This window comes from Sebastes fasciatus, chromosome 16 (genome assembly GCF_043250625.1).
Source record: "Sebastes fasciatus isolate fSebFas1 chromosome 16, fSebFas1.pri, whole genome shotgun sequence".
In the NCBI taxonomy this organism is placed as follows: Eukaryota; Metazoa; Chordata; class Actinopteri; order Perciformes; family Sebastidae; genus Sebastes; species Sebastes fasciatus.
This window is the reverse complement of record NC_133810.1, coordinates 18,644,086-18,669,838: the sequence shown is the minus strand read 5'-3', so window position 1 is coordinate 18,669,838 and position 25,753 is coordinate 18,644,086. Positions and strand designations below refer to the sequence as shown.

The window sequence follows — 25,753 nt, the reverse complement described above, 5'->3', positions numbered from 1 at the left end:
ATTAACTAAATACAAACATAATTTCTTATACTATGTATTTAGTTTATACTATAAATACAGCTACTATACTATAGGATTATGGTGCCCAGTAAGAGTTTACATTAAGAGAGAAGAAAATGAGGAGGAAGAATTGTTTAATGATATGTCAACATTTTCAAAGACACATCACAACAAATAATTGAATGGCAGAACAAATCTGTATTCAGATTGATCATGATACCCTACTAAACATACCGTGGGGTAGTGAAATGGTCACAAATTGAGGTAGCAATTACAAAATATCGAATGGAATTACTCCCCAAACATTCATATAATATAGGGAGGGGTACATTTAGTCCAAAATATTATCAGGATTATGAAAATATATACTGAAATCCTTCAAAGATTTACTTCATATTGCTGCACTCATTCATGAATAATAGGCCTTTTCCACAACAGACATTTTTTACTTATTATAATATGAAAAGTACAAGTGTTCTATTCAAGTGTTCCAGTAAGCCATGACAGTGTGACAGTGAGCCAGCATGCACAGTACCAGGATCCTGAAAGTAAAGCAGCTAAATGGAATGCAGCCAATCATTTTATTACTTTTCCTACTGCGACATGTCAGGCCTACAGTAGGAGTGGGACATACTGCACATTTCATCAATGGGTATGGTGTGTTCAAGGTGTCAGTTTATCAGGAGAGGACATTTTATTAGAACGCACAGTTTAGATTGACAAAGTGAGAAAAGTAATGGTTCGCATTTCATCCGTGGTAGAAAACTAAACATTTAGTTATATTACAATTCACCACTTTTTAATGTGAATCTGAAAATTCAGCTGTTTTTCAGAAGAATGGTGCCGACTGCACACTCATGCAAATTCCTGATCAAAAATGAATGTAGCACATTAATAATACAAGATGAAGTAAAGGTGCTCTGGCAGCGGTGGGTTGGTGTGTAGAGTCCACTGGGTGGAGCCAAAGAGAGTCATTCACAGTTTGAAGATGCAGTAAAAACCGAAACTTCAGCCAGGTGCTACACTTTGTTTGGTCAGTCTGACCACTCGTTTTCGTCCAGCTCAGAGTCGTCATCAGAGTCACTGTACTCCACGGCGATGCGTCGGGACAGGATGGTGGCCACATCGTTCCCCACCGGCTCCCGCTTATTCTGCTGCTCCTGCTGCTCTTGAACTTTCTTCAGCTGGATGCCTAATAAGGGCACACATACAGTATATTAAAATAAGATCACATATTGTACACCTGTAACGCAGAGCATACGCAGTCAGTTTATAGTTTTGTACAATCATGTCTGCTTTTATCTGACCAGCAGAAAAACAATGCAGAATAAACCGCGCCCTGACTCACCCATTCGGATGGCGGACAGCAGATCACTTCTCCCATCTCTCACGGGTTTAGTCTCAGCTCTGCCGCCTACTAGGTGTGAGAATGCAGCTGGGGGAGGGAGGGGTGGAGGTGGGGGACCTGGGGGAGGAGGGAACATGTGCAGCCCTGGAGGAGGTACAGGTGGGAGCTGGTAGCCTGGGCCTACGTGCAGAACTCCATTATGCGGTGTTGGTGGTAGTACACCCAGTGGATAACCAAAGGCTGTCTGGGCTGATGGGATGGGTGGGCCCGTGGCAGGAGGTGGGGGGAGAGAGCTGGACGACAGAGAAAGAAAGAGGATTATGCTGCAGTGGAAAAGAGATATTACATTTAATTTGTTCTCTGATTATGCAACAAAAGCATACTTGTAATCTGCAGTTGGACGTATTGAGCCGTTCATTCTGTCCGCAGTGTGAGGCTCTGCCGCTGCGGCGTAGGTTACTCTCTTGTTGTAGTTGACATCAATGCTGTGGTATTCATGCTCCACAGGTGGCGAGGGGTGTGCATTCCCAGGCACGTAATCACGTGACTTGGCACGATTACAAGCAGCATGGGCAGGCAGTGGAGGGACGGGGTAGTCTGGGAGGTCAGGCCTGGATAAACAATGAAAAACAGAGAGCTTCTCATGCAGATGCCTACACATATCCAGATGGTGGATTTGTTGTTATAAAATCAAAACTGAAGCTTTTACACAACAGAGATATTACTTTTTGAGCCATGAAAATAGGATCTACCCCCTCTACTAAAGTACAGTGTATATTTTATTCCTCCCAATCTTTGTCTTTAATTTCACTGCAATTTCCAGAAATCTACATTTGGATTATCATATTTCTGTATATAACACAGTTATACAATCTTTCAAAGGTAGGTTTTTAAGATAAATGTTGCCTTCTTTTTTTTTAGATAGTTAAAGATATTTAAAACTAAAGATTGAGAGGAAACATAGGGACAGAGAGATAAGGGACATTTTATGTCATCAGGACAATTCTTATGATATTTAAAGGAACAGTGTGTAACATTTAGGGGGATCTGTTGGCAGAAATGGCCTGTCGCCATCTTGGTTTTTAGCCGTCGCCATCTTGTTTTTGCAATCAGAAGTTACACGAGAGGGTGGACCTAGGTACAACCGAATGCTGAATAAGACATTTTTAGTCGACCAAATTGTTACAATTAACTTTCATGAACAGAAACCACACTGTGAAAGGGTTAAAGTTGTAAGATGAACACACGGACAACTCCCAGACCGGGCAACGCCTTGGTAGCGACCTGTCAATCACAAGGTAGCCACGCCCTAAAGCATCCCCTGCTTTATGGTGTATTTGACTCTAAATGGGACCATAATTTACTAAAGAACATCATGCTGTATTGAAGAAGACTTGAAACTAGCGATTGAGACCATAAACTCATGTTTACCATGTTTACTGAGGTAATAAATTAAGTGAGACGTAGAGTCATTTTCCCATAGACTTTTATACAATCAGCCTTCTTTTTGCAACCAGAGGAGTCGCCCCCTGCTGGCTATTAGAAAGAATACAAGTTTAAGGCACTTCAGCATTGGCTTCACTTTTCAGACCTGGAGGTAGCCCACATATACAGAGCGGTTCCTCTTCACGGAGCCGGCTGCCATGTTTCTGCAGTATCCCGGAACAGATAAACCAACAATGGCTCTAGATAGGGACATTTGCATTTCCACCGTAGTTCTCTTACACACTTGCCACATGGGAGAAGTTGGTTGCCATCTGCAACCTCACTGCTAGAAATTGCTAAATCCTACATGCTGCTGCTTTAATTTTTGCACATTTTTACAGTATTATCCCGATACTTGATGATTTTCATTGTGGACACAGGCAAATACACAAATTCTCCTTTTGCATCTCTACTTCGTGTCAGAAAATAAGCACTAACCTGCCGTCTGGGGAGAGCGAGCCCTCAGACGACGCCTCTCGGCGGAGACTCTGCGGATGGCGGTGATCTGGACGAAGCTCTTTATCGAATGCCATCATGTTCCACTCTTGCCGGCGGTTTCGAGCCTTTCTGACCTTCTTCACCTCGCGCGGAAAGGTGCTGTTTTCCACACATCGTTTCTGTTCCTGGGAAAAGTGGATTGAGGGACAGGAAAGGAGATGAAACCCCACTTGTCATAAAATACATAAACATAAAGCAGTGATTAGAGTGTGCTCTCACTCTTTGCCTCCGCCTTTCTTTCCTCTTTTCCTCCGTGTCCTGAAGCATTTTCTCTTTCCACAAGTCAAAAAAGTACGACGGGTCTGAGTAGAATTTCATCGCATCAGTGGAGTCCTCTCTGTATTTAAAAAACTATTTTGCACATGAACTGAGACAACTGAAAACCTGTTGATGTTGTAGTTTTTATAACACATGCAGTACCTGTAAGCAGTGAGGGTGCTGAGGGGAGGAGGCCTGTCGCTGCTGTTGTGCATCTCAGCCACTGAGTTCGGAGTGCTGCCTTTGGACAAAACCTGCTGGTCCTGGACGGTCGAGCCTTTGAACGCCTTCCTCATGTTAATGTCCTGAAGAGACACTACAAAACAGAAAGACAGGCATTTAAAGTTTGATATAATGACCGTGAAAATGAAAATAAGACATTGCATCAACAGATTTCAAGTGTACTAACCCTCCTCCACGCTGGAGTCCAGCTGGGTGACCTTGACGGCCAAGCGGTCAATGCGGTCTTGGAGAGAGTTGGCGCGGCCATAAAAGGTGTTTGCCTCGTTAAAAAGCTCCCCAAAAACGTTTTCTGCATGTGTACCTGCAACCGGAAGGAAAAGGAAGGAAGCTCTTAATACATAGAAAGGTGTTTCAAACCTCTGAGGTAAAAGAAAGAAGTGCAGCATATTGCATGACACAGGAAAATATTATATCTATGATAAGATATTTGTGCATTTCTGAATCCATTCTATGTCTCTGGATTATACACCAGCATTAAGTGTTTGGTCCCAGCACATAACAGCATTAATAGCACACGTCAAACAGCTCAGATCCACTTAATGTGGAAGCTAACATTAGACTGCCTCTGTTTGTGTCTCCGCCCACTCACTCTCCGTCTTATCTGCCTGTGATACAAAGCTTTACGGTAAGCTCTAAGCTCCTGTAACTTCACTAAATCCCCACACACACACACACACACACACACACACACACACACACACACACACACACACACACACACACACACACACACACACACACACACACACACACACACTAATCAGAGCATCCATGGGCCAGATGTCCAGGAGTAAATTTGCTTCCCAAAATAGTCTATCCCTCTACATTTTTCTCTCTGTGCTCCACACATTTCAATGCACACGCTGTAGTACCTTCACAACAAACACACACAGGTATACCAATGCTTTTATAGACATTGCCACACATCATTAACCATTTAACTACAGCTGGCAATAGGGATAAAAATATCACAATATTTTTGACCAAATACCTCAATATTGATATTGTAACAATATTGTAGGGTTGACTATTGGTGCTCTCACAAAATATTTACACAATGCGATTTTTGATAAATAATCATCAGTAATGTAGCTATAAAAACTGAGTGGGTAAAGGCAAATAATAGAACAGTTATCGGTCACATAAGTTACTGTAATGCAGCCTTTAAAACCAGGACAACACTTATGCCATATTATGATATTACGATATCCAAAATCTAAGACAATATCTTGTCTCGTATCACAGTATTGATATAATATTGATATATTTCCCAGCCTTTATTTAAACCACTCTGTTTCTGTACAAATCGATTGATTAGAGTGTACAGTATAGATGTCAGCATAGGATAATAATGTACATTTACTCAAAAAGTTAGATGATAATTGCTTTACTTTTAATGTGTCTTTTGGTTTGTTAAAAGCCTAAAACAATCAAAACTGGCATATGGTAATTGTTTTCTGATAATCACATTCCAAGGATTAAGGAAATTTAAGCACTCCTAACACAGTATAGAACTTGTTTTATGCTAATTTGGGGTGATTTTGCTCAAAGGTTGGAGCAGGTCATACAGCTTCCCTCCTGTAATGAGTTCACATTAAAGAAGCACCTGAACTTGATTTGATACAAACATTGATAAATATGAGTTACTGTGATCATACTCAGGCTACTGAGCTGGCGGATGATGGCAGACAACGTGTTGTTGGTCACACATTCCAGCTCGTTGCCAATCCCATCAGGCACTGCGTCGTGGCACAGGTGCCGAGGCTGAATGTTTCTCTTGACCAAAGGCATGACCCCCGCTCACATCTCAGCCACAGCAGCACCTGCCGGGGGTCAGAGGACAGCTCATTGTATACTACAGTACAACCTGAGGGTAGAAATAGTAACACATTAATCCATATTCATAAACAACATCAAGTGTAATCACAAATGGTTTCTAAATGCATTCAGGTTACACTGACCTACAGTATGCATTAAGCATTGAGTCCAGGTTAATGCACAAAACTGTTACTGTATCATTAATGATTTCCAGTATTTCTGTACCTTCTCTATAATTTCACAGGTATCAGATACAAATGAACACTAATAAAATGTATAAAAAGCTATTGTAATTGTCTATTTTATCAAAACTGAATTTAACATTTAAGTAAGCAGTCTGTTATCCTTTTTTGTTTTGATTAGTTTAAAAAGAGTCATAAAAAGTGTAGACGGCATCAAAATCAGAATTAAACCTTTTATGATTTTGTTACATTTGCTGTATTGAATATTGTGTCACTTGCTGTTGAATGTCACAATTTATCACCACCTATCAAAGTGGTACACCTATTGTATGTTATTGAGCTTTTTTTTTAAGGATTAAACATGCTCCACAACAGCTGTTATATTTGGCGAGTTTATTGTGACAAAGGAGGTGTGAAGAAAACAGACTTTTAAGTCACTTTGCACTCCTTTATTGAATGGACTTGAAACAAGAGATTGAGTGTTTGCCAGTAATTACAGGTAGGGGCGAGCCAGCACTCTAGTAACAATAAGAACATCAATTTGCCATAATTACCATCATTTTCATATTCTGTGCACTCTGGCAAACTAATCAGAGAGACCCCTGAATGTTTGATTACACTGCTTCACTGACAGTGACAGTTTGGAGCTGTAACACCAAAATGAAGTTCACATCCTCACATTTTTAACAAATATGAAGCATGATATGAAGTCATAAATACAGGGGCCAATTTATCAGTTTCTAGGACAGCAGTGTATTCTTTGGCTGTCTTATCAGTGTACCGCAGCAGACAGTTTCCACCTGTTTATCAATTGAAGCCTAGCAAGCAGTTTGTTCCTCATTTGAGATGTAACAATGACAGAAATATATATATATAAATATATATACAGCTCTGGAAAAAATTAAGAGACCACTTCAAAATTATCAGTTTCTCTGGTTTTACTATTTATTGGTATGTGTTTGAGTAAAATTAAAATTGTTGTTTTATTCTATAAAATACTGACAACATTTCTCCCAAATTTCAAATAAAAATATTGTCATTTAGAGCATTTATTAGCAGAAAATGACAACTGGTCAAAATAACAAAAAAGATGCAGTGTTTTCAGATCTGGAATAATGCAAAGAAAACAAGTTCATATTAATTTTTAAACAACACAATACTAATGTTTTAACTTAGGAAGAGTTCAGAAATCAATATTTGGTGGAATAACCTTGATTTACAATCACAGCTTTCATGCGTCTTGGCATGCTCTCCACTAGTCTTTCACATTGCTGTTGGGTGACTTTATGCCACTCCTGGCGCAAAAATTCAAGCAGCTCGGCTTTGTTTGATGGCTTGTGACCATCCATCTTCCTCTTGATCACATCCCAGAGGTTTTCAATGGGATTCAGGTCTGGATATTGGGCTGGCCATGACAGGGTCCTGATCTGGCGTTCCTTCATCCACACCTTCACTGACATGGCTGTGTGGCATGGAGCATTGTCCTGCTGGAAAAAGCACTCAGAGTTGGGGAACATTGTCAGAGCACCAAAGAAGCAAAGAAGAGCCAGGCTGAGGTTTGCAAAAGACCATAAGGATTGGACCATAGAGGACTGGAGTAAGGTCATCTTCTCTGATGAGTCCAATTTTCAGCTTTGCCCAACACCTGGTCGTCTAATGGTTAGACGGAGACCTGGAGAGGCCTACAAGCCTCAGTGTCTCGCACCTACTGTGAAATTTGGTGGAGGATCGGTGATGATCTGGGGGTGCTTCAGCAAGGCTGGAATTGGGCAGATTTGTCTTTGTGAAAGACGCATGAATCAAGCCAAAGTACAAAGTTGTCCTGGAAGAAAACTTGCTTCCTTCTGCTGTGACAATGTTCCCCAACTCTGAGGAGTGTTTTTTCCAGCAGGACAATGCTCCATGCCACACAGCCAGGTCAGTGAAGGTGTGGATGAAGGACCCCAAGATCAGGACCCTGTCATGGCCAGCCCAATATCCAGACCTGAATCACATTGAAAACCTCTGGAATGTGATCAAGAGGAAGATGGATGGTCACAAGCCATCAAACAAAGCCGAGCTGCTTGAATTTTTGCGCCAGGAGTGGCATAAAGTCACCCAACAGCAATGTGAAAGACTGGTGGAGAGCATGCCAAGACGCATGAAAGCTGTGATTGTAAATCAAGGTTATTCCACCAAATATTGATTTCTGAACTCTTCCTAAGTTAACACATTAGTATTGTGTTGTTTAAAAATTAATATGAACTTGTTTTCTTTGCATTATTCCAGATCTGAAAACACTGCATCTTTTTTGTTATTTTGACCAGTTGTCATTTTCTGCTAATAAATGCTCTAAATGACAATATTTTTATTTGAAATTTGGGAGAAATGTTGTCAGTAGTTTATAGAATAAAACAAACATTTTAATTTTACTCAAACACATACCAATAAATAGTAAAACCAGAGAAACTGATAATTTTGAAGTGGTCTCTTAATTTTTTCCAGAGCTGTATATATATATATATATATGTATATATATAAATACATATATATATATACATATGTGTATATATATACATATATACACATATAAATATATATATATATATATATATACATATTTTTATTTATTTTTACGAGCAAATCAAGTGCTTTAGAGCTACATAGCCTACAGTCTAAACAAATAGACAAATTAAAGATCCCCCTAAACATGTTTTAAGACATATACTCTGCTTTGAATAATTATTCACAAAAAAGTTCAATTATCTTGTTAAAATTATTTAAATTACATACGCTATCCTTCATTTATGAATATGCAAAATCATCATCATTATCATCACCATTATTATTATTAATAATAATATTTATATTTATATTAATATTAAAAATAATAAAATATTAAATTATTTTTTGCAGGTGAGCGATTTCCCATAATTCATTGCGTGAGCGTTAACCGTAGTGATGTTACGTGCTGTGCCGAGGCTTCGGAGCGTGTGTCGAGTAATCCAGGAAGTTTCCTGCGATGCGCGTATCGAGGCTTGTATTGTTTTAGACCAATGACGTCATTGATGACATCCGAAGCCTCGCTGCCCGGCCGTACCGCCCACTGGTTCATGAAGTGTTTCAGATCTTCACTGGTTCAACCAATGCCGCTTTCCAGAAGTGACACAGAACACTAATATTAACCCTCCTGCAATTATTATATTATATTACACTACACTACAATGCAATTATTAATTTAGGATTGGTTTGCACACATAAGATGCATTACTCACAAAACAATTACAGTTTATTATCCATGTATCTTATATACTCATAATATACTTACTAAATAGACATTTTATTAAATATGATATATATATCATATATATAAATTGATTATATGGTAATAGATTTTTTTTCATTGTTTATAGTCATTCCCAACAGCCTTTACTGGCGCAAAATACAGTATATCACAGATCTGTGTTCCCAGTAGACCACAACCAGCATTGATCCCAGTAGAGCACTTACACTTACACACCAAAAACTGACAAACTGACAATAACCTGATATTTTCAGGTGGATTTTCATTTAATTCTCACTGACAATATCATTTTCCACTTGTGCAATTTTGTTAATAGTCTGTTTATTGTCAATACTGTATAGACTCCTATTTTTATACTTCCAATCTTTATACTTGGTTCATATTTTGTTACACTTTGTTTAGCTCTTTTTTACTGTGTTAGCTTATGCATCTTGTTTCTTGCACTATCCCCTTTGCTGCTGTACACTGCAAATTTCCCCACTGCGGGACTAATAAAGGAATATCGTATCTTATCTTATCACATGGTTAAGATCATATTTGTCTGTTTTACACTCTTTGACCACCAGGTGGTTTCGTGAGCACATGAAGCCTCGAGCAATGAACCCTTTTCCGAACCAATTTGCTGGAAAGCTTCAAAGCTTCATGAGGCTTCATCTCGCCATCACTAGTTAACCGCACTCTGCTACTAGCATTAGCTACATGCTAGCACGTCGGTCCTCTGCTCTGGAGGCTCTGTGAAGCGGCTGTCAATCACAGAGCTGTTTGTTCTTCTTGACACAAAGTTGAAACGTCTATACAGCAGGTAACTTTTTCAATACACGTACACGAAACACGGCAATATAAAACTATGTGTCAGCGGCATCAGAAGATTCTAAAAAGCTCAATAGTATCTATCCTACCATAGAGTTGCCGCTGGGTTAGCTTGTTAACGTACGTTTTGTGACGTCAGCACGCCGGGAGGGAGCAGTGAAAGTCGGGTCCAAGTGGTTTTATCCAAATCAAACAAAGTCTTTGCTGGCCTGCTGCAGTCGTGTGTTGGACATTGTCAGTAGTCATCTCTGCAGGGCGGAGTTCACTCTGACAACAAACCCCTCTGGTCCAAATCACAGCTTGAGCCTTGAGGGGATTTAGCCAGCAGATTTACTCCCGTCATCCAATCGCTGTCATCATGCCAGCCGTCCGACAGCCAGTGATACATTAGTCCTGTTTTAATGCGCTGGAAGTCATTCCCTGCCTTCTATGAATTGGATATTAATGTAGTATTTTCTAATTATCAATAGTAACAATAATCAAATCATGGCTGCAACATTATTGATTAATGTGCTGATTAGGGCTTGTTTTTCTCGATTAATCGATTTATAGCCTAACAAGAGGTCTCAAAATTACTTATTTTGTCTGACTAAGAGTCCCAAATAGAAAAAAAAATATTCAATTTATAATGTGATTATAGAACAGAGAAAAGCAAATCCTCACTGTTTGAGAAGCAGTAAACTGGATGTTTGGCATTTTTCCTGGCGGACAATTTTTTAAAATTAAGGCTGTCAATCGATTAAAATATTTAATTAACGTGATTAACCGATGGTTGTCCATAGTTAATCATGATTAATCGCATATTAATCGCACATTTTTTATCTGTTCAAAATGTACCTTAAAGGGAGATTTGGCAAGTATTTAATACTCTTACCAACATGCGAGTGGGCAAATATGCTTGCTTTATGCAAATGTATGCATATATTTATTATTGGAAATTAATTAACAACACAAAACAATGACAAATATTGTTCAGAAATCCTCACTCGTGGGTACCCATAGAACCCATTTTCATTCATATATCTTGAGGTCAGAGGTCAAGGGACCCCTTTCCTCGGCAAAATTTAATGTAAGTTTGGAGCGTTATTTAGCCTCCTTTGCTTTGCTTCGCCTTAGCTTTAAAACTGATCTCACTACAACCTCCAAACGATCGATTGCGTTAATGTGTTAAATAAATTAGTGCCGTTAAAACAAATTTGCGTTATCACGTTAACTTTGACAGACCTATTTTAAATACAAATTCTGTTGATTGACAAATTGATTAATTCACTATAGCTTCAGCACTAAAATCAAATTAAATTCATTGAGCATTTCATTTTTGCAGAATGTACTTCTAAGGTCCAAAAGTAGGAGACATCTTGTTCCGCAGCCTTCCTTGTACTCTTGATTATTCCTCATGTATTGCACTCAGCATTTGATTTGCTCTTTTCTCACAGATGGCATCATCTGGATTGTGGGAGGGACTAGTGTAACCCAGATATGAGGGCTTAAATCTTAATATGTAGGACGCCATAGTACTATAACTCATAGTTGGTACAGGAGTATTGCTTGCTTCACACAGACATTGTTTAATGCAACTATCTTGGTGTCATCTGCCTTAGAGATGGGTTTAAAATGCAAAATAACTCATTTGCATGAGTGCTGCTGTAAGTGGGAATTTTAAGCAAGTAAGCAAACTTTATTTACATGGTACTTTTCAAAACACAAGTGTAAGAAGAAAGGGAGAAGGGGGGCAGAAGAGACAGTATATAAAACTGGAAGAAGCAAGTATGCAACCCACAACATAAAAGTTTTAAAATAGAGATATTCTATATTAAGGCAGGTGCAGGAAATTCAGTGGAAGAAACAGCAGAGCAGCCTCACATTTGATTATAGCTCCAAAGCTTTATTTGAACTACAGTATATGTATCAACACAAAACTGATTACAATATGTCACATACAATAATCTCTATTTCTGTCTGTCCTTTTCTACATGTACTCTTGATGGTGTCAGTTTGCTATTAAGCATTTCGCTGAGGGGTCTTCCATATTTTAGACAGTGCCATAATCTCTTGGCCAGCTCAGAAGTATTAACCCCAATACAGTACTTACCCTCCCCATTATCGCCATCATTGACCCTGCTGGTTTCACATCACACAATGTAGCCAACCACCAGCTTACCCACTTACTGCACACCGGCCCTAACACTAACACCTCTATCATCCATTACACACAGACGCCCAGACTGCCTCTCCTCTGATATTTGTCCTCCTATTATGGCTTTCTAGTCCTACTCCATATTGATCACTGCCAATGCCTTGCCAGTTATTACCCAGTGAGTGAGCGCCACACACACACACTTACACACACCGGGCAGTGTCATGTGCAGCAGTGTATAAATCCTCATGTTTGTGTGTGTTCATATTTAGCTTTGAAGTTAGAATAATTCTCTAGTATAATTTGTATAAAACCACGAATAACCTTTTAAAGAGATGCTGTCTGTGGAGTCTGTAGATTTGAAGCAAAGTGGGAATAATCAGACAAGCACCCACAGTTGAATAAGTGATTCAGGATCCCTTTACTTGTGGTATCCATGTCTGGCAGAGTCATTAAACATTTAAATGCTCCATTCAGTGTGTTGGGAACTTTAGTCTTTAGAGTTGTGTCTCCATAACAGCCCTGCTCATGTATCATCATTTTATTTAAGTTAATTTACTCGTTACAAAGTGGACTACTTGCATGTCTTCTGTGGCTCTGAAGGGAGCTCTCCAAAGTTTGAAAAAATAACCCTGATGATGTCTTCTAATCTAATGAAAGTTGACAATATAAGTTGCATTATGGGAAATATAGGTTGGAGCGTTATTTGATCCATATCAGGGACTACAAGTCAGGACATCTCAGCTTTTTCTGCTTTGATTTTGACATTTTTTATCTGTTTTTTGTGACTCCCCCAACTTTATGGAAATACTAAATCGCTGGAGTACCCTTTTAAACTCCACTGAAAAGAAAAGTAAAAAAATGACGTAAGACTGTAGTATTTAACTTCTTTATTTATCTGTCATTAAGTTAAAAATTAGTCATCTGATGCTCATACTGTTCACCTTCACTTTTCACTTGGTGCCATCTGTTGGTTATCGTTGGTAGCACAAGTGAATGAGCACTTAATCTGTGGGTTAAAATATACTGTATGTCCTTTTAGATGATTGTAAGAATTTCTAAATATGTCATTAAAGAGAGCTGTAAGCAGTTTAAAAAGATTCTTATCTCTATGAATATGTATTAAATGTTGACAGGAGCTGCCCTATCTGGCTATGTAATGTGTGTATTTCATTCATTTGTTATTCTTGTCTAGGGTACACAGTATCTGAGGCTTGCACAAAGACAGATATGTCCAAATGAATATGTTTCTCCATTGAATAGATCCTGCTGCTGATCAGCCCTGTGAGCGATGAAGAGAAAGTTAAGGAGCAGCACTTGAGTTAACCGAGTCCTACTCTTCCCCTCAGACAACCAGACAACCAGAAATCCCAGGTAGGAGAACGACTTCCCAATACTCCATTGACACTTTTATAAAAACATTTATAAGACTTCAAACTTAATGTGAATATACAGTATAGTGCCATTAAAAACACATTTTCCTTTTGTATTTGGGGATATGACAAAACAATTTCAAAACAAGATCCTGGCTTTTTTCATAGCTTTCGACCATTTCACACGGTCTTCATCAGCAGAAGGAGTTTGCTCTGTCATGTTGTCTCAATAGCTGTTATCACATCATCCATAGCACTTTTAGGACTTCTCATCTGTGTGGCCTTTAAGGTTCTCTATACGACATCCAGAGCATTAATATAGCATCAAACAACTATTTGTTATGTAAAGACAAACGCTCTGGACTGCTCTCATAAGGCAGTTACAGCTGATAACGCTGTCGCGTGGTTGTGTAGTGTATAACCCACCTTCCGGTTCAGGTTAACACTGTTAGCTTTGTCAGCACAGTTGCCGTTGTTTTCACTGCTAGCACCGTTAGCCGCGAGCTGCCGGTTCAGCTGTCGCCATGTTGTGAACTGTGTGGAGGCAATAGAAATACTCCCAATCCCTCATTTAGCACCTTTTTAAATTATGCTTTGAAATTCATTCTTGAATTTGCCTATAATAAGAAGAATAAGTAATAATCCCAACCCAAGTCAACGTCTACTTACTAGCTTTTTTGGGAGCTTTCAACCATATCACATGTATCGTTTGGGGGTTTGTTTAGTTATTTGTTTATAACTAAAGTTTAGTCGATTGATTAAAATAATTAACCACACCTATACCTGTAAAAATAGATGTCTAATTTTTTAATTATTTTGTATTGTGATAATTAACAGTACCGCTTCTCTTCTGCATTAACAAATCATTAAAATGTACCATACCTTGTTATTATAAAGCTATCATCAAGAAATTATCCAACTGTTTTTTTCTCATCTTGTTTACAATGGGCCTTTACAAAGCACAAAATCTACAATTTTTCCCATAGCAGAGCGCAGCACATCACACGACAGTGAGAAAAATAATCAGCCGGAGCTTAAGGCCGTATCAAAAGCCTCACAGTTCCTGAGCAGCCGCCTTTAGAGGGGGTGACTCTTAGAATGCCTCAACTTGTTTGTCTCATGGTTTAAGTGGTGCACATAGCCATGGAAAGATCATTAAATCACTGTTTTACCACTTGGCTTAATCCCCACAACAAAAGGGAGAGATACAAAAAAGGAGAAAATGGAAAGAAAAAACTGGTGGGCGAGATTAAGTAGAAACTTGATGGATCTAAACTGACGGCTCTGTTTCGCAGCGTTGCTAAGGGGAGTTAAGAATCTTGATTCCACATCTCCCAGGCTGAGGAGTGGCTGCTCATCGGACGTTCCCTGTTACCCCTGCAGTGGCCAGCCGCGCTTGTAGTGTCCGCCGCTGTGGCCATCTGCCGGATTAACCAGCAGGATATATTTTTATAGAGAGCATCCTATTCATATCCTGCCTGCAAAGGTTTACATTAAGGTTGAACTCGGGTGCACTTACAATGGCAGATGAAGTAAGCTCTATCCTTCTTACAGCACCCCTCCCCATCTTCTCACTGTTTGGGGGACTGATAGCACTGGGTTGAAAGGGGCTGCTTCGCCGTGGCATGAAAGAGGATCTCATGCAATGCCACTGTCTGCTGCTGATTTGTTTTCACGCGCTGACAATAAATTGGTGCCCAGCATGAAAAAAACATTTGTATGTGCCAAGTGCGATTGTTTCTTCTAATAGGCATCAACAGGCCAACTTCTCTGTGTTACCATACAGGTGAACTCATTCCTGGGAAAATGTTTTTTTCTTTCTCAGCCTTGTAGGCGCGATGGCGTCCCCCTTTTTCCTCGGCCTAACGGGATTAGTCGTGCCAGTGCTACCCCGGCTGTCACGGTACTGTCTACTTCCCATCTCTCTTCTGGGCCTCTAATGTGATTAACCCATTCCCTGTGGTCCAAATGGTTCTGGAGGGTGGGTAGATGGGGGAGGAGAGGAGGGGGGCACCTCCTTGGCATGTTCTTCCCCATGCCTGACTCGCCATCGTTGGCACCTTTGTCAGGCAGGAAGGACCGAGGTCGAGGGTCTGTGAGGGTGTGGAGACGAGTAAAAGTGTCTGAGGAAAGAATTCATAAACTCAGACACTTAATATTTCAATTATAAAGATATTATTGACTAATAGTAGTCTTAAAATCTGTAATATGGATCCATAAGGATATTTGCACATTTAATCTCTAGATCTCACTTAACCAGCCCATTGCGTTTACGTCTGATCACCATCTATTCAAACACTTCAATCATTAATGAAAATCTGTTCAGGCTGATTTGTATTATGGCTTTTGCTTTCACAGGCATCAGCCCTGAATATTTCCTGCTTGCTTAAGTGGAGACAATAATGATTGCCTACGCCCATCATCTTGTCAAATGTCAGTGTTGCGGGGCTTCGCCTGTTTAACACATGTCACGCTCATTTTCGACTCATCTGTCGCAAGTGTTCTTCGGGGCATCTGCTGCACGCAGAGGACCACATGCCCTTTGCCACCGCTCAGAGGGAGAAGCCTCCGAACCAAAGGGCTACATACAAAACCCAGAGCTGAAATCACCTTTACAGTGGCAAACACTTGTCACTTCACATTTTTACACATGTGGTGATGTACAGCATACTGTAGCGTGTCGGTATAATGAGGAACATGTGCATGAAGACTATTAATCTGACTCTCTTAGACTCTAGAAGTGAAAGATCATGTTTGTTGTTAAGAGAAATTCAACACCACAAATGAAAAACATGCTTACTCAAATTCCATATTTTCTTGAAAAAAAATGTTTACTCAAATGGCTCTTTGGCTGTAAAGTTTACAGAAACCAACACAATTTCGCACAACAGTAGCAGCACAACAATTACTGCATATAAAGCCAAATATCTACACAGCCAATGAAATATCAGCTTAACTAATTTAAACCCTGTTTTGTGAAAGCCAGGAAAGTGACGGTCCCTGTCCAACAACATCTTCTCTCACGCTGTGTTCAGCAACGCTTCACGTGAGCGCACAGCCTCGGTCAGGCGACGGCACGGAGAATTAGGAGTCTTAATTAAGATTTTTTACAACTCCGCATGTGCTGTCCATATGCGAGACAACGGGCTTGTATAGGGCGGGGTGCGGTGGATCCTTAAACAGCTGCCTGCTCTGAAACAAAACCCAAAGTTAAACATGAAGATCCACACGATGAAGGAATGCGTGTCACTTTACTTTTACCCTCAAAGATAGTCTACAAGATTGTTTATATGTCTGTGAAAACTTTCAGTTTGTGCATATCTATATTGAATGTACATATTTATATTTTAGGCATGAAAGAGCTAAGAGAAAACAATTCGACATTGTGGCTGAAAGACAATGCCGTGCATGAGGGGGTAGCGCCCCTTGTGTGGAGATTTGGTGGGTTTCCAATCCTGATATCCAACCCTGCACCATGTAATGGAAGGTGACACTTATTGTATTAGTAGGGGCTAATGAGTGTCTAAAAGCCTGTGTGACTGTGTGCGCCGAGGAATCTCATCGTGTGTGCTGGGTGGTAGGAAGAAAGGACAATATCTCTGCAAAGTAGACGAGGCCATAAAGTGCAGCCACGCGAGGCTTCTGAGAGTTTTCAGCACTTCAATTCTAATAGAGATATAAAGAGGAGAGAATGAGCAGCCAGTTTTCAGGTAAACTTTGGCTGTATTCACACAGTCATAAAACAAAAGGAAATCTGGAACAGCCGCCACGTTTTCAGACTGGTTTCCTGAGCCCCAAAGCATCTTCTCTCTAAGGACGGGGGGTGGGGGGCAACACCCAGAGACTTCTTGCAGCCAAAGACAATAGTAATCACAACATTCACATGTGTGTTTTACCTCAATAATTTAAAATTGTACCAATAAAAGCAGCACCAAAGCAAATCAACCTCATAATTGACTGTTATACATGAAACTAAGGGGCCATTTCCTTTCAGTTTATCCTGCGTTAACCTGGTTTTTGAGTGCCGTATGTGTCATCGTGAAATGTTTAACATTTATTAGCCAAATTCCATGTCGGATGGAAAATGACATTAAACCAGAGAGCAGGATCTCTATATATGTGCTTCATTAGCATTTGATGCTTTCTATTGTCCACATTAATATGAGAGCCATTTTTTCTTTATCTTACTGATAGAACACTACAGACTTTATATAAAGTCCAGTTCCATGGTAAACCAGCAGAATAGATCAATGATGTAAAATAACTGTGATTGAAGATGCGATGCTGATCTGTTATGCCCAGAGGCAACAGTAATGTTCATGTCATTTTATATCTTCCTCATTGAATTGTGTATTTAAATCCATCTACTACAATATATTACAAGCTGGCAGCCACTGATAATTAATTTAGTATTATTTTTTGTTGGCAATATTCAACAAGAATTTAGTTTGTTGGAGTGATGAAGTTATGCATGCAACATGCTGACACATGCAGGCTCATAAAAACAGTAAATGGTGTAGTACTACTTTTTCACCACAAGGTGGATATCTAACTAAATGAATTGGGCATCATGATAAGGTGGAAATGTTTCTTTATTATACAATCACTTTCTGGCTCCTTGTAATACCTGTTGATTCAGAAACATGTACTATTAATAGTAAGAGTTAATGCAGTTATCCTTTTTACTTTTAAATTTTTTGCAAGACTTATTTTTGATATGGTCTCTATTATGTGCTGTCACATTTACTGTTTATGTCTGACTGGGCACCAAAATCTGTTTACCACGAGGAAAAAAGTCAGAGTATGTGGTATGAGTGTGAAATACATACAGGACATGTGGGCATTAAGGCCTTTCCTTTTCACACAGTGTCCTTCGCTGTGTATATCTATGCTAGATTCAGGCCTTCTAGTCTCCGTTCTCTTGATGAAGAGAAAATATGACTATATGTCTTTAGTAGGGCTGTTGCCCATCGTCGACTAGTCGACTAATCGACTAATCGACTAATCGGTTGTTTTGGTCTTAGTTGACTAAGATTTCTTTAGTCGTTTAGTAGTTTTTTATGCTTTTTTCATGCTGAATGACTTATTTCAAAGAAACTTATGAGCACATCTGTGGTAAACACAAGAAAAACTCAGAAACTCAATTTTACAAATCTGTCGATTAAATCCACTAATTGATTAGTCAACAAAATCGCATGAGTGCTAGTCGACTAAGAATTACTTTGGTGGAGGACAGCCCTAGTCATTAGTGTCAGATCTCTGGGCATTCAGCGAATGCTTCTCTAGTCTATAGCAAACGTGATTTATTATGCATGATAATAGTTTTATTTCCCACAACATGAGCAAAGTGAAGCTCTTTGTGAAGTCCACAATGAACAATTTAGAAGAAACTGCCTGAGAGTAAATTCTGAGGTTGGGTTGACACATGCAGTCAGCGGATTCAGAGCTGCATTTGTGTTGTTTTTCATTTTAACTATGGACAGTATGAAGAATAATATATAATAATATATAATATAATTATATAATAATATATGATATAATAATAATAATAATAATAATAATAATAATAATAATAATAATAATAATAATATATAGTATATATATATATATATATACTATATATATAAACGCAACTTGCGATTTTTAGGTTGTAGCGGGCTCAGTTGTCAAGGTAGAGTGAAGATACTGGTATCATATGAAACTAGAAAACCTAAGGAATGCATTGGTACCAACCATGTCACGAAGGAGGTTAAATAAAACTCCAAAGTGACGCTAAATTTTGGTGACGGAAAACGTCTTGACCTCAAGATCTGTTAATGAAAATGCGTTCTATGAGTACCCACAAGTCTCCCCTTTACAGACATGCCCACTTTATGATAATCACATGCAGTTTGGGGCAAGTCATAGTCAAGTCAGCACACTGACACACTGACAGCTGTTGTTGCCTGTTGGGCTTGAGTTTGCCATGTTATGATTTGAGCATATATTTATGCAAAATGCAGTACCAGTAAATATTTTAATATATATAAATGTAATTGGGCTATGAGATGATATCCTACACTTACACATGCAATCATAATGTCTTCAGCAAGTTATTCATCTTTGTCACTGAAGCTCCTGCCAAATATTCTAGGCAAGCGGCCCTCGTCTCCTCTTTGGGCCAAGGTAGCAATAAATAACAGCAGCTGAGAGTGTTTGGCATTTTATACATGACCATTACAATAATGAGATGTCAACAGATTAATTATCACAGGTACTACAACCCCTGTCTGCAAGCCATTGCTTCTACTATACTTGGTATCTGTCATTCTGCACATGTTTTCTTTATTTTTGGCAGTTGGATCTATTTTTGGTTCTCTAACCAAAGAGTACCTTATTGCATAATGTTTTGATGAGGTACAACAGCAGCTGTCTGTATATATCAGGTGATAGACTGGAGTTTGACAGTTATTGTGGATCTTGACTGAACACCAATATGATCTTAATTGAACACTAAAAAAAAACAGTTTGAGCTACACTTTCAATCGCATAACACTTAATCATCATTGAAGAAATTCATTATTATAAGGCAACAATAATTGTAAATTATTGTAAATTGTAATAATAAACTCAACTATTTCATACACAGGTGACAGTCATTTCTGCGCCCTTTCACTGAAACAGGCCATTGAAAGTTATAGTCCAAACACTGGAATTCTTGTCATTGTTCCGCATTTATGAAAGGCCTAATTTGTTGCCAGATCACAAATGCAGCCGATTTGGGAACGCTTTCACCGATGGGTGGCTGTGAAAAAATAATGTCGTCAAACCAGGAGGCTGTCAACTGAAGGCACATGGCCCACTGGAGATATAATGACATCAAGGAGTGCAATGAAAGCGGGCTTTTTAAACAGGCCGGTGCAGGCTTACACTTGGTACACAGGTCAGCTTCAGTGCGCTCATCTGAACGTAACTCAGGTTGACACAATTTGACCTCGGCTGATACCCCTCTCTGCTGGCTTTTTGTTTTCACGTTCACTCCTGGGAATTGCATTTAATACTATCCCTACAGACTCTATAAAAAAATTCTAGTCTTCTAAGCTCTCATTTCTCAACATTTGCTTTTCTATTATTTCTCCGAACTCCTCGTCCTTTCAGAAATGGCCCTTTGTAGGCCTTTGCTGAGGTTGGGGGTCTGACAGAATTGTTTCTCTCGGCCCGGCCTTCAAAGGAAAAGCCTTTTTTAAAGGCTTGAATGAAGAGGCTATTGTTGTTAATTTAACTTAGATGTTTTGAAACATTTAAAAACTGTATCTTATTAAATAATTTAAAGTTGATTTGTAATACGCTGGGCTGCAATTTTGCCACTTTTACCGAACTCCAAATGTCAGTAAACTTTCCATGAGGCGGGTTAAATGATAAGCCCCACTCATTGGTCTTTAGAAGCTGTGATTCCAAAGATTTCACAGTCAAATGAACAGCAAAAGATTAATATGTTTAATGCTGCTCGGCACAAAGGTAGTCTAATCTTTGCTTTCTTCTGTGGCTTTAACCTCAGCGCCAAGCAGTGGAGTGGAGTGTCTTAAACAACTGTTTTAAATAAAGCGCCGTCACCTGCTCGTCACACAGGTGTCCTCTCAGTTTCTCCTCGTAGTTTTGCTTCATAGTTTGTTTAAAATTTAGATTGGAGCTTGTAGAGAAGTTTGGTTTGAGGCTCAGATAGCATCAGACTTGTGTTTGTTCTCAGTACAGCCATAAATCAACTGATATATTTCCATTATGGTTAATTGTAGGTTGCTTTATTGAGTCTGTTTCTAATTTCAGAGTATCTTTTTGTTTCTTTAGTAACAGGATACTTAAATCATAGCATATGTGAATTATCTCCAAATGTTAGACTTAAACCAAATTAAGCATTTTGTTCCAAGCGTTCTGTATACGCTCCAAATTGTCTAGACTATTTGAATTGTAAGCTTTTAATTTGGTCATCAAAGCAACTTCGTAATGAAGAGCACACACTAAAGCGTTTACACTGGCAAGTTTTTGTAGGCCGCCAAACACAACGATCCAGCACCCCAGTGGCCTGGCAGGGCTTCCCGTGTTGTTGGGCACAAAGTGCACATTTTTGAAAACCCATTTGAATTCTTTAAGGAAGAATCTGAAAAAAACGTCCATCATTTAGATGTAGCAGGTGGATGATTGTGCATGGTTGACCGATCGGAAATAAAAAGATGCCCGAAAGAGCATTCAAGATGGGAAAGGCGATGTTCCTCATTTCCCAATTAGCGTTTGGATTCTGCTTCCTCGTGCAGCATCCCACATTGACGCAACAAACCAACAAATAAGTTGAGTTAAGCCACAGAACCTTCTGTATCTTTTCAGAGGAAACGGTTCTTTATTGGGGGGCCAATGCAGCCTGTGTTTATTTTCTAACAGTGAATGGGTGTGAGGTGTGAAGCTTTGAATACTGTGAGGTCAACCCGCCATGATGCTGTAAATACTAACAGGACCAGTTGGTAATGAGCGAGGCCGCGGCCCAGCTCTCTATTCAACCATTTAACCAAAGAAACTGGACAGAGAACAGTGTTGTTCCTTAACAAAGATACACAGAAAAAGAGATATATTTACAAAAGACAAAATGAGAAAGTAATTATCATTGATCTCACTTTAATCTTGTCTGTAACTTCAGCTGCTGGGATTTTATAAGTAGTTTTCAATAAAGTGACCAAGACAAGCAGATAACCCCATCAAGATACATTAATACATAATTAAATAATATTTGAATTGTTCACAGCTGGCACATTACATTTTTCTATAATAAAAGCCTGCGGTTTAATTGGATGTGATATATTATCACATCAAGAATGTGATGTGAAAAATGTGTCAGTGTTTGTTCAATAATAAGGCATTAAATGAAAATAAATCATCATGTATAATAGGCTTGTTGCAAATGGTAACTGACAACACTTATTTTACGTTATTTTTAAGTCAATATTTATATAAGGATAGCTATGTCAGTGGGTTTGTGGACTCGATGATTTTCACCCTTAAACTTAAATTTATGGCTACTGTAGCAAAGCTATGGCTGCACGATATGAGGAAAATATGCGATATGCGCTAACGTTGTTGACTATCACAATAACGATATTACTTGCGATAAATAAACAGATATTAAAATGTACTTAATTCTGCCTATCTGATCATCAAAAAATCTCCGAGTGCAAAATCTCAGTCTTTCGCCATGTGCTTATCACGCAAGTTGACATCACGATGAGGATAAAAAATCTATATATTCATATTTATTATACGTTATGTCATCACCACATCTTTAATGAGATGTTGCAGATAAGTTTACCTGATATATTTTCTATAGCCACCTACAACAAGGCCACCAAAAAACTTGCATGGTCAAAGCCACTGTGTCCTGTATATGGCAATGGACTGAACAAAACATCAATCAATCAATCAAACAAATTTTACTTGTATTGCATCTTTCAAACAAATTAGAGCAATTCAAAGTGCTTTACAGGTGACTGACAAGCTGATAAGGCGGTATGAAAATGAACAGTAAATAAATTAAATGATAGATATAAGACGCTAAAAATAGATAAATGGCAATAAAAAATATTTAAAACAAGAATATAATAAAATGACTTATAGCTAATTTCAGATCCTTGGGCAGTCTGCTCTTCCGGCTTGGAGCATAAAAAGTAAAAGCTGCCTCACCTAAAAGTGTTTGTCCTGCTCTTTGCAACACCAAACAGACTTTGTGTCCTAGTTTATATATTGCAAGTCAGAGAATTAATTACAATTGAATATAATTTTAAAAAATCAATATGAAAACTGAATGAAGACATGCAACCATGGATCCCTCTGTTCCTGGTCAGGGTCCTCATTACTATGATGACTGTGTATGAGAGAAAGGTGAGAGCAAAAAGGGGCAACAACATGATTGTTCTTTATTTCTTTATAACAGCAGCCTATTTGAGCATCAACACAAGGAATAATGGAATTCAGCAGCTTTGCCTGACTTGTGACCTTTTGTCTCTAATGTTAATCCCCCAATTTTTTTCTCTCTCTACCTTTCCTGCCTCTCAAAACTGTAAACTATCCATGACTCAAAGTGAATTTAAGACGACTTTCTGGGATATGACAGAAGATAGTGAATGAACGTCTTGTTTGGGTGAGAGGAAACAGTCGTGGGTGGAGCGTTGATGTTGAAGCACTTGAGCTTTCATTTTGATGTGACAAAACCGCAGGCAGCCTGTGGAGATCTGCAGGACTGATGTTAAATGAAGTGTGAGGCTCATTATGTACAAATACCTTCATATGCTAATGAAGCATTCGTCTTGATTTTATCTGGGTTTTAAAAAAAAGCAGATATAGGTTATTTAGCTGCAGGTATGCTTCATTACTAGGTATTTAAAGAAACTTAAAGCTGTGTTGAACAGCTGAACCTCTCAGAGACCTCAGATGGTCATGCAGACAACAGGATTTAACCAGGACGACATGCAGCTTAGTCTTGTCAAAACAGAGCTTAACATAACGAGTACACATTGACAAAGGAGATTTAAATATAAAACCAGACTTGTAAATAACCAAAAGCTTATTCTGAGAAAGTTTGCTAGAATTCATCTTTTTTGACATGCTACAGTGCAATGGGTTTGACAAAACACTGCATCGCTTTGTGTTACTCCAACATTGTAATAACAGATGTGAAGTGCAGTCAAAAACAACTCAGGCAGTAGTCTTGGAGGATCCAAACAGTGTATCAGTTTGGAGTTAGTCTGTTAAACTATTAAGCAAATGACGGCACTTTCTATCAGTAATCAGGTTTGTCACTGAGTAACTGCAGTTGCACTATTTGCCCATCGGATGTCACTATATAGATGATTATCTTAAAACATCTCTTCTGTCTGGCAAGTTCATGTAGTGCTGATCAAACTTGGTAGTTTCTCACCAAGTCAATTCATACCTTTTTTACAATACATACAACAAGTGAGAAACTTATTCACATTTACATATTTACATGTACAATGCTTTATGGCACAATCTGGTCTTAACTCTGATTCAATTTAGAAATAAATAGCACTTCGGTGAAATAATCAAAAATAACTTCTCCTGTATCACTAAGCACCATATTGTATTAGTGGCACTTTTAAAATAATGATGTTATATTCTTCGAAACTGTTTTTTTCTACACAACTGATCATCCATCAAAGTGCAGGGAAATAACCAGGGAAAGAGATGTTACATAACAGACCATGTAGCTTTTGTACAAGTTCACTGATATGTTGAAAACATAACAAGTAGTTACATCCAACACCACTAAACCCACAGTTATATCGGTCCCTGATAATACACCTTTCTGTCAAAATAAAGAACATAATGAGAACAGCAAATAGCCCTTGCCCTAATTGCATCTTTCATCCGAGACCCCTTTGTTGATTTAGCAAGAAAACAGCCGAGGAAATCAACAAATTCCTGAGAATATGAAACTTAAACTGAAGGATACTGAACCTTCTGTTTAATGGTTTTCACTTGTGTGAGTGGACATAAAGCTGGTACTGTAGATAAATGATGCTATTATTACAATAGAAAGTGATTTTATTTAGTCATTCTAAAAAAGTGGGCTGATGACACCGTATGAGGTTTTGTGAAAAAGTCGTGCAGATAAGGGACAAATTTCTTCAAGAAAATAAAGTGCAGGCTGTTGATATCCAAACTGTATTGATAGACGCACCCGACCAGGTTAATACTACCATCTTGATAGTTTAGTTGACCACCTGCATATGTCATATGCTGCCTACTTTCTGCCGCTAAGATGATGCATTGTAGGGTGCAGTAAAATAACAACATGTCATTCATATGTCTGAAAAAACATATCAAATGATGCCATGATTGCAGAGTTGTGTGGAAATCTTAAATATTTGTGCTAAAATCTCACCTCGTCCGCTCCTTCGTTACACAGAGATTTAATGAAAAGAAAAAATAATAACTTTCTCCTCTGATATTGTTTTAGCAGACACTGTAACCTTTAAATACCTATAGCTGTTTTTAATCCAAATAAAATCAATTCTAATGCTTCATTACTGGGTATTTTTTGCAGAATGATCCTCATGCTGCTGCTGTTAATTTTTTTATTAACGCAATTACCGGGCTCTTAGTGGACGGGGTCAGAGAGGTCTAATTACCCTGCGTCATGCTGGTAAATAGTTGGAGGTGTCTCTGAGCAGGTGGCCCTGGAGGTAAGAGGGAGACATGGGGCATACCGAGGCGGGCAATTACTGGATGAATTTCACTTTAATAAATGTTGAGCTACATTTGGAAATTCAGATAACA

At 38.7% G+C, this 25,753-nt stretch overlaps 2 protein-coding genes across 7 annotated transcripts in view; one reads left to right on the top strand and one right to left on the bottom strand.

The window, feature by feature from the left end:
• Positions 1-123: 123 nt before the first annotated feature.
• wasf3a (WASP family member 3a) lies at positions 124-14,005 on the bottom strand. Of its 5 annotated transcripts, none has more exons than XM_074611713.1 (9): positions 13,862-14,005; positions 5,491-5,655; positions 3,999-4,133; positions 3,752-3,905; positions 3,551-3,668; positions 3,272-3,456; positions 1,732-1,959; positions 1,349-1,641; positions 124-1,192 (listed from the first exon to the last, which is right to left on the bottom strand). In XM_074611713.1, the coding sequence occupies exons 2-9, from the start codon at positions 5,621-5,623 to the stop codon at positions 1,035-1,037; spliced, it is 1,404 nt and encodes a 467-aa protein (XP_074467814.1). In that variant the 5' UTR covers positions 5,624-5,655; positions 13,862-14,005; the 3' UTR covers positions 124-1,034. The 5 variants fall into 5 exon arrangements, with proteins under 5 accessions (XP_074467814.1, XP_074467812.1, XP_074467813.1 ...); XM_074611711.1 differs by lacking the exon at positions 13,862-14,005 and adding an exon at positions 10,015-10,254 and having other exon boundaries at positions 5,491-5,699; XM_074611712.1 differs by lacking the exon at positions 13,862-14,005 and adding an exon at positions 10,015-10,254.
• Positions 9,786-25,753, top strand: part of kif20a (kinesin family member 20A) — a 119,795-nt gene continuing 103,827 nt past the window's right edge. For both annotated transcript variants that reach the window (XM_074611699.1, XM_074611698.1), the window contains exons 1-2: positions 9,786-9,917; positions 13,326-13,436. The gene's annotated coding sequence lies outside the window, so the exon portion shown is untranslated. The remainder of the gene's footprint in view (positions 9,918-13,325; positions 13,437-25,753) is intronic.

Excerpts from the sequence above, each read along its gene's own strand:
- wasf3a (XM_074611713.1), bottom strand. The coding sequence starts at position 5,623 with ATGCCTTTGGTCAAGAGAAACATTCAGCCTCGGCACCTGTGCCACGAC. Across the intron at positions 3,906-3,998 it reads GGACTCCAGCGTGGAGGAGG|TGTCTCTTCAGGACATTAAC; the intron begins GTTAGTACACTT and ends TCTGTTTTGTAG. Across the intron at positions 1,193-1,348 it reads GCTGTCCGCCATCCGAATGG|GCATCCAGCTGAAGAAAGTT; the intron begins GTGAGTCAGGGC and ends TGCCCTTATTAG.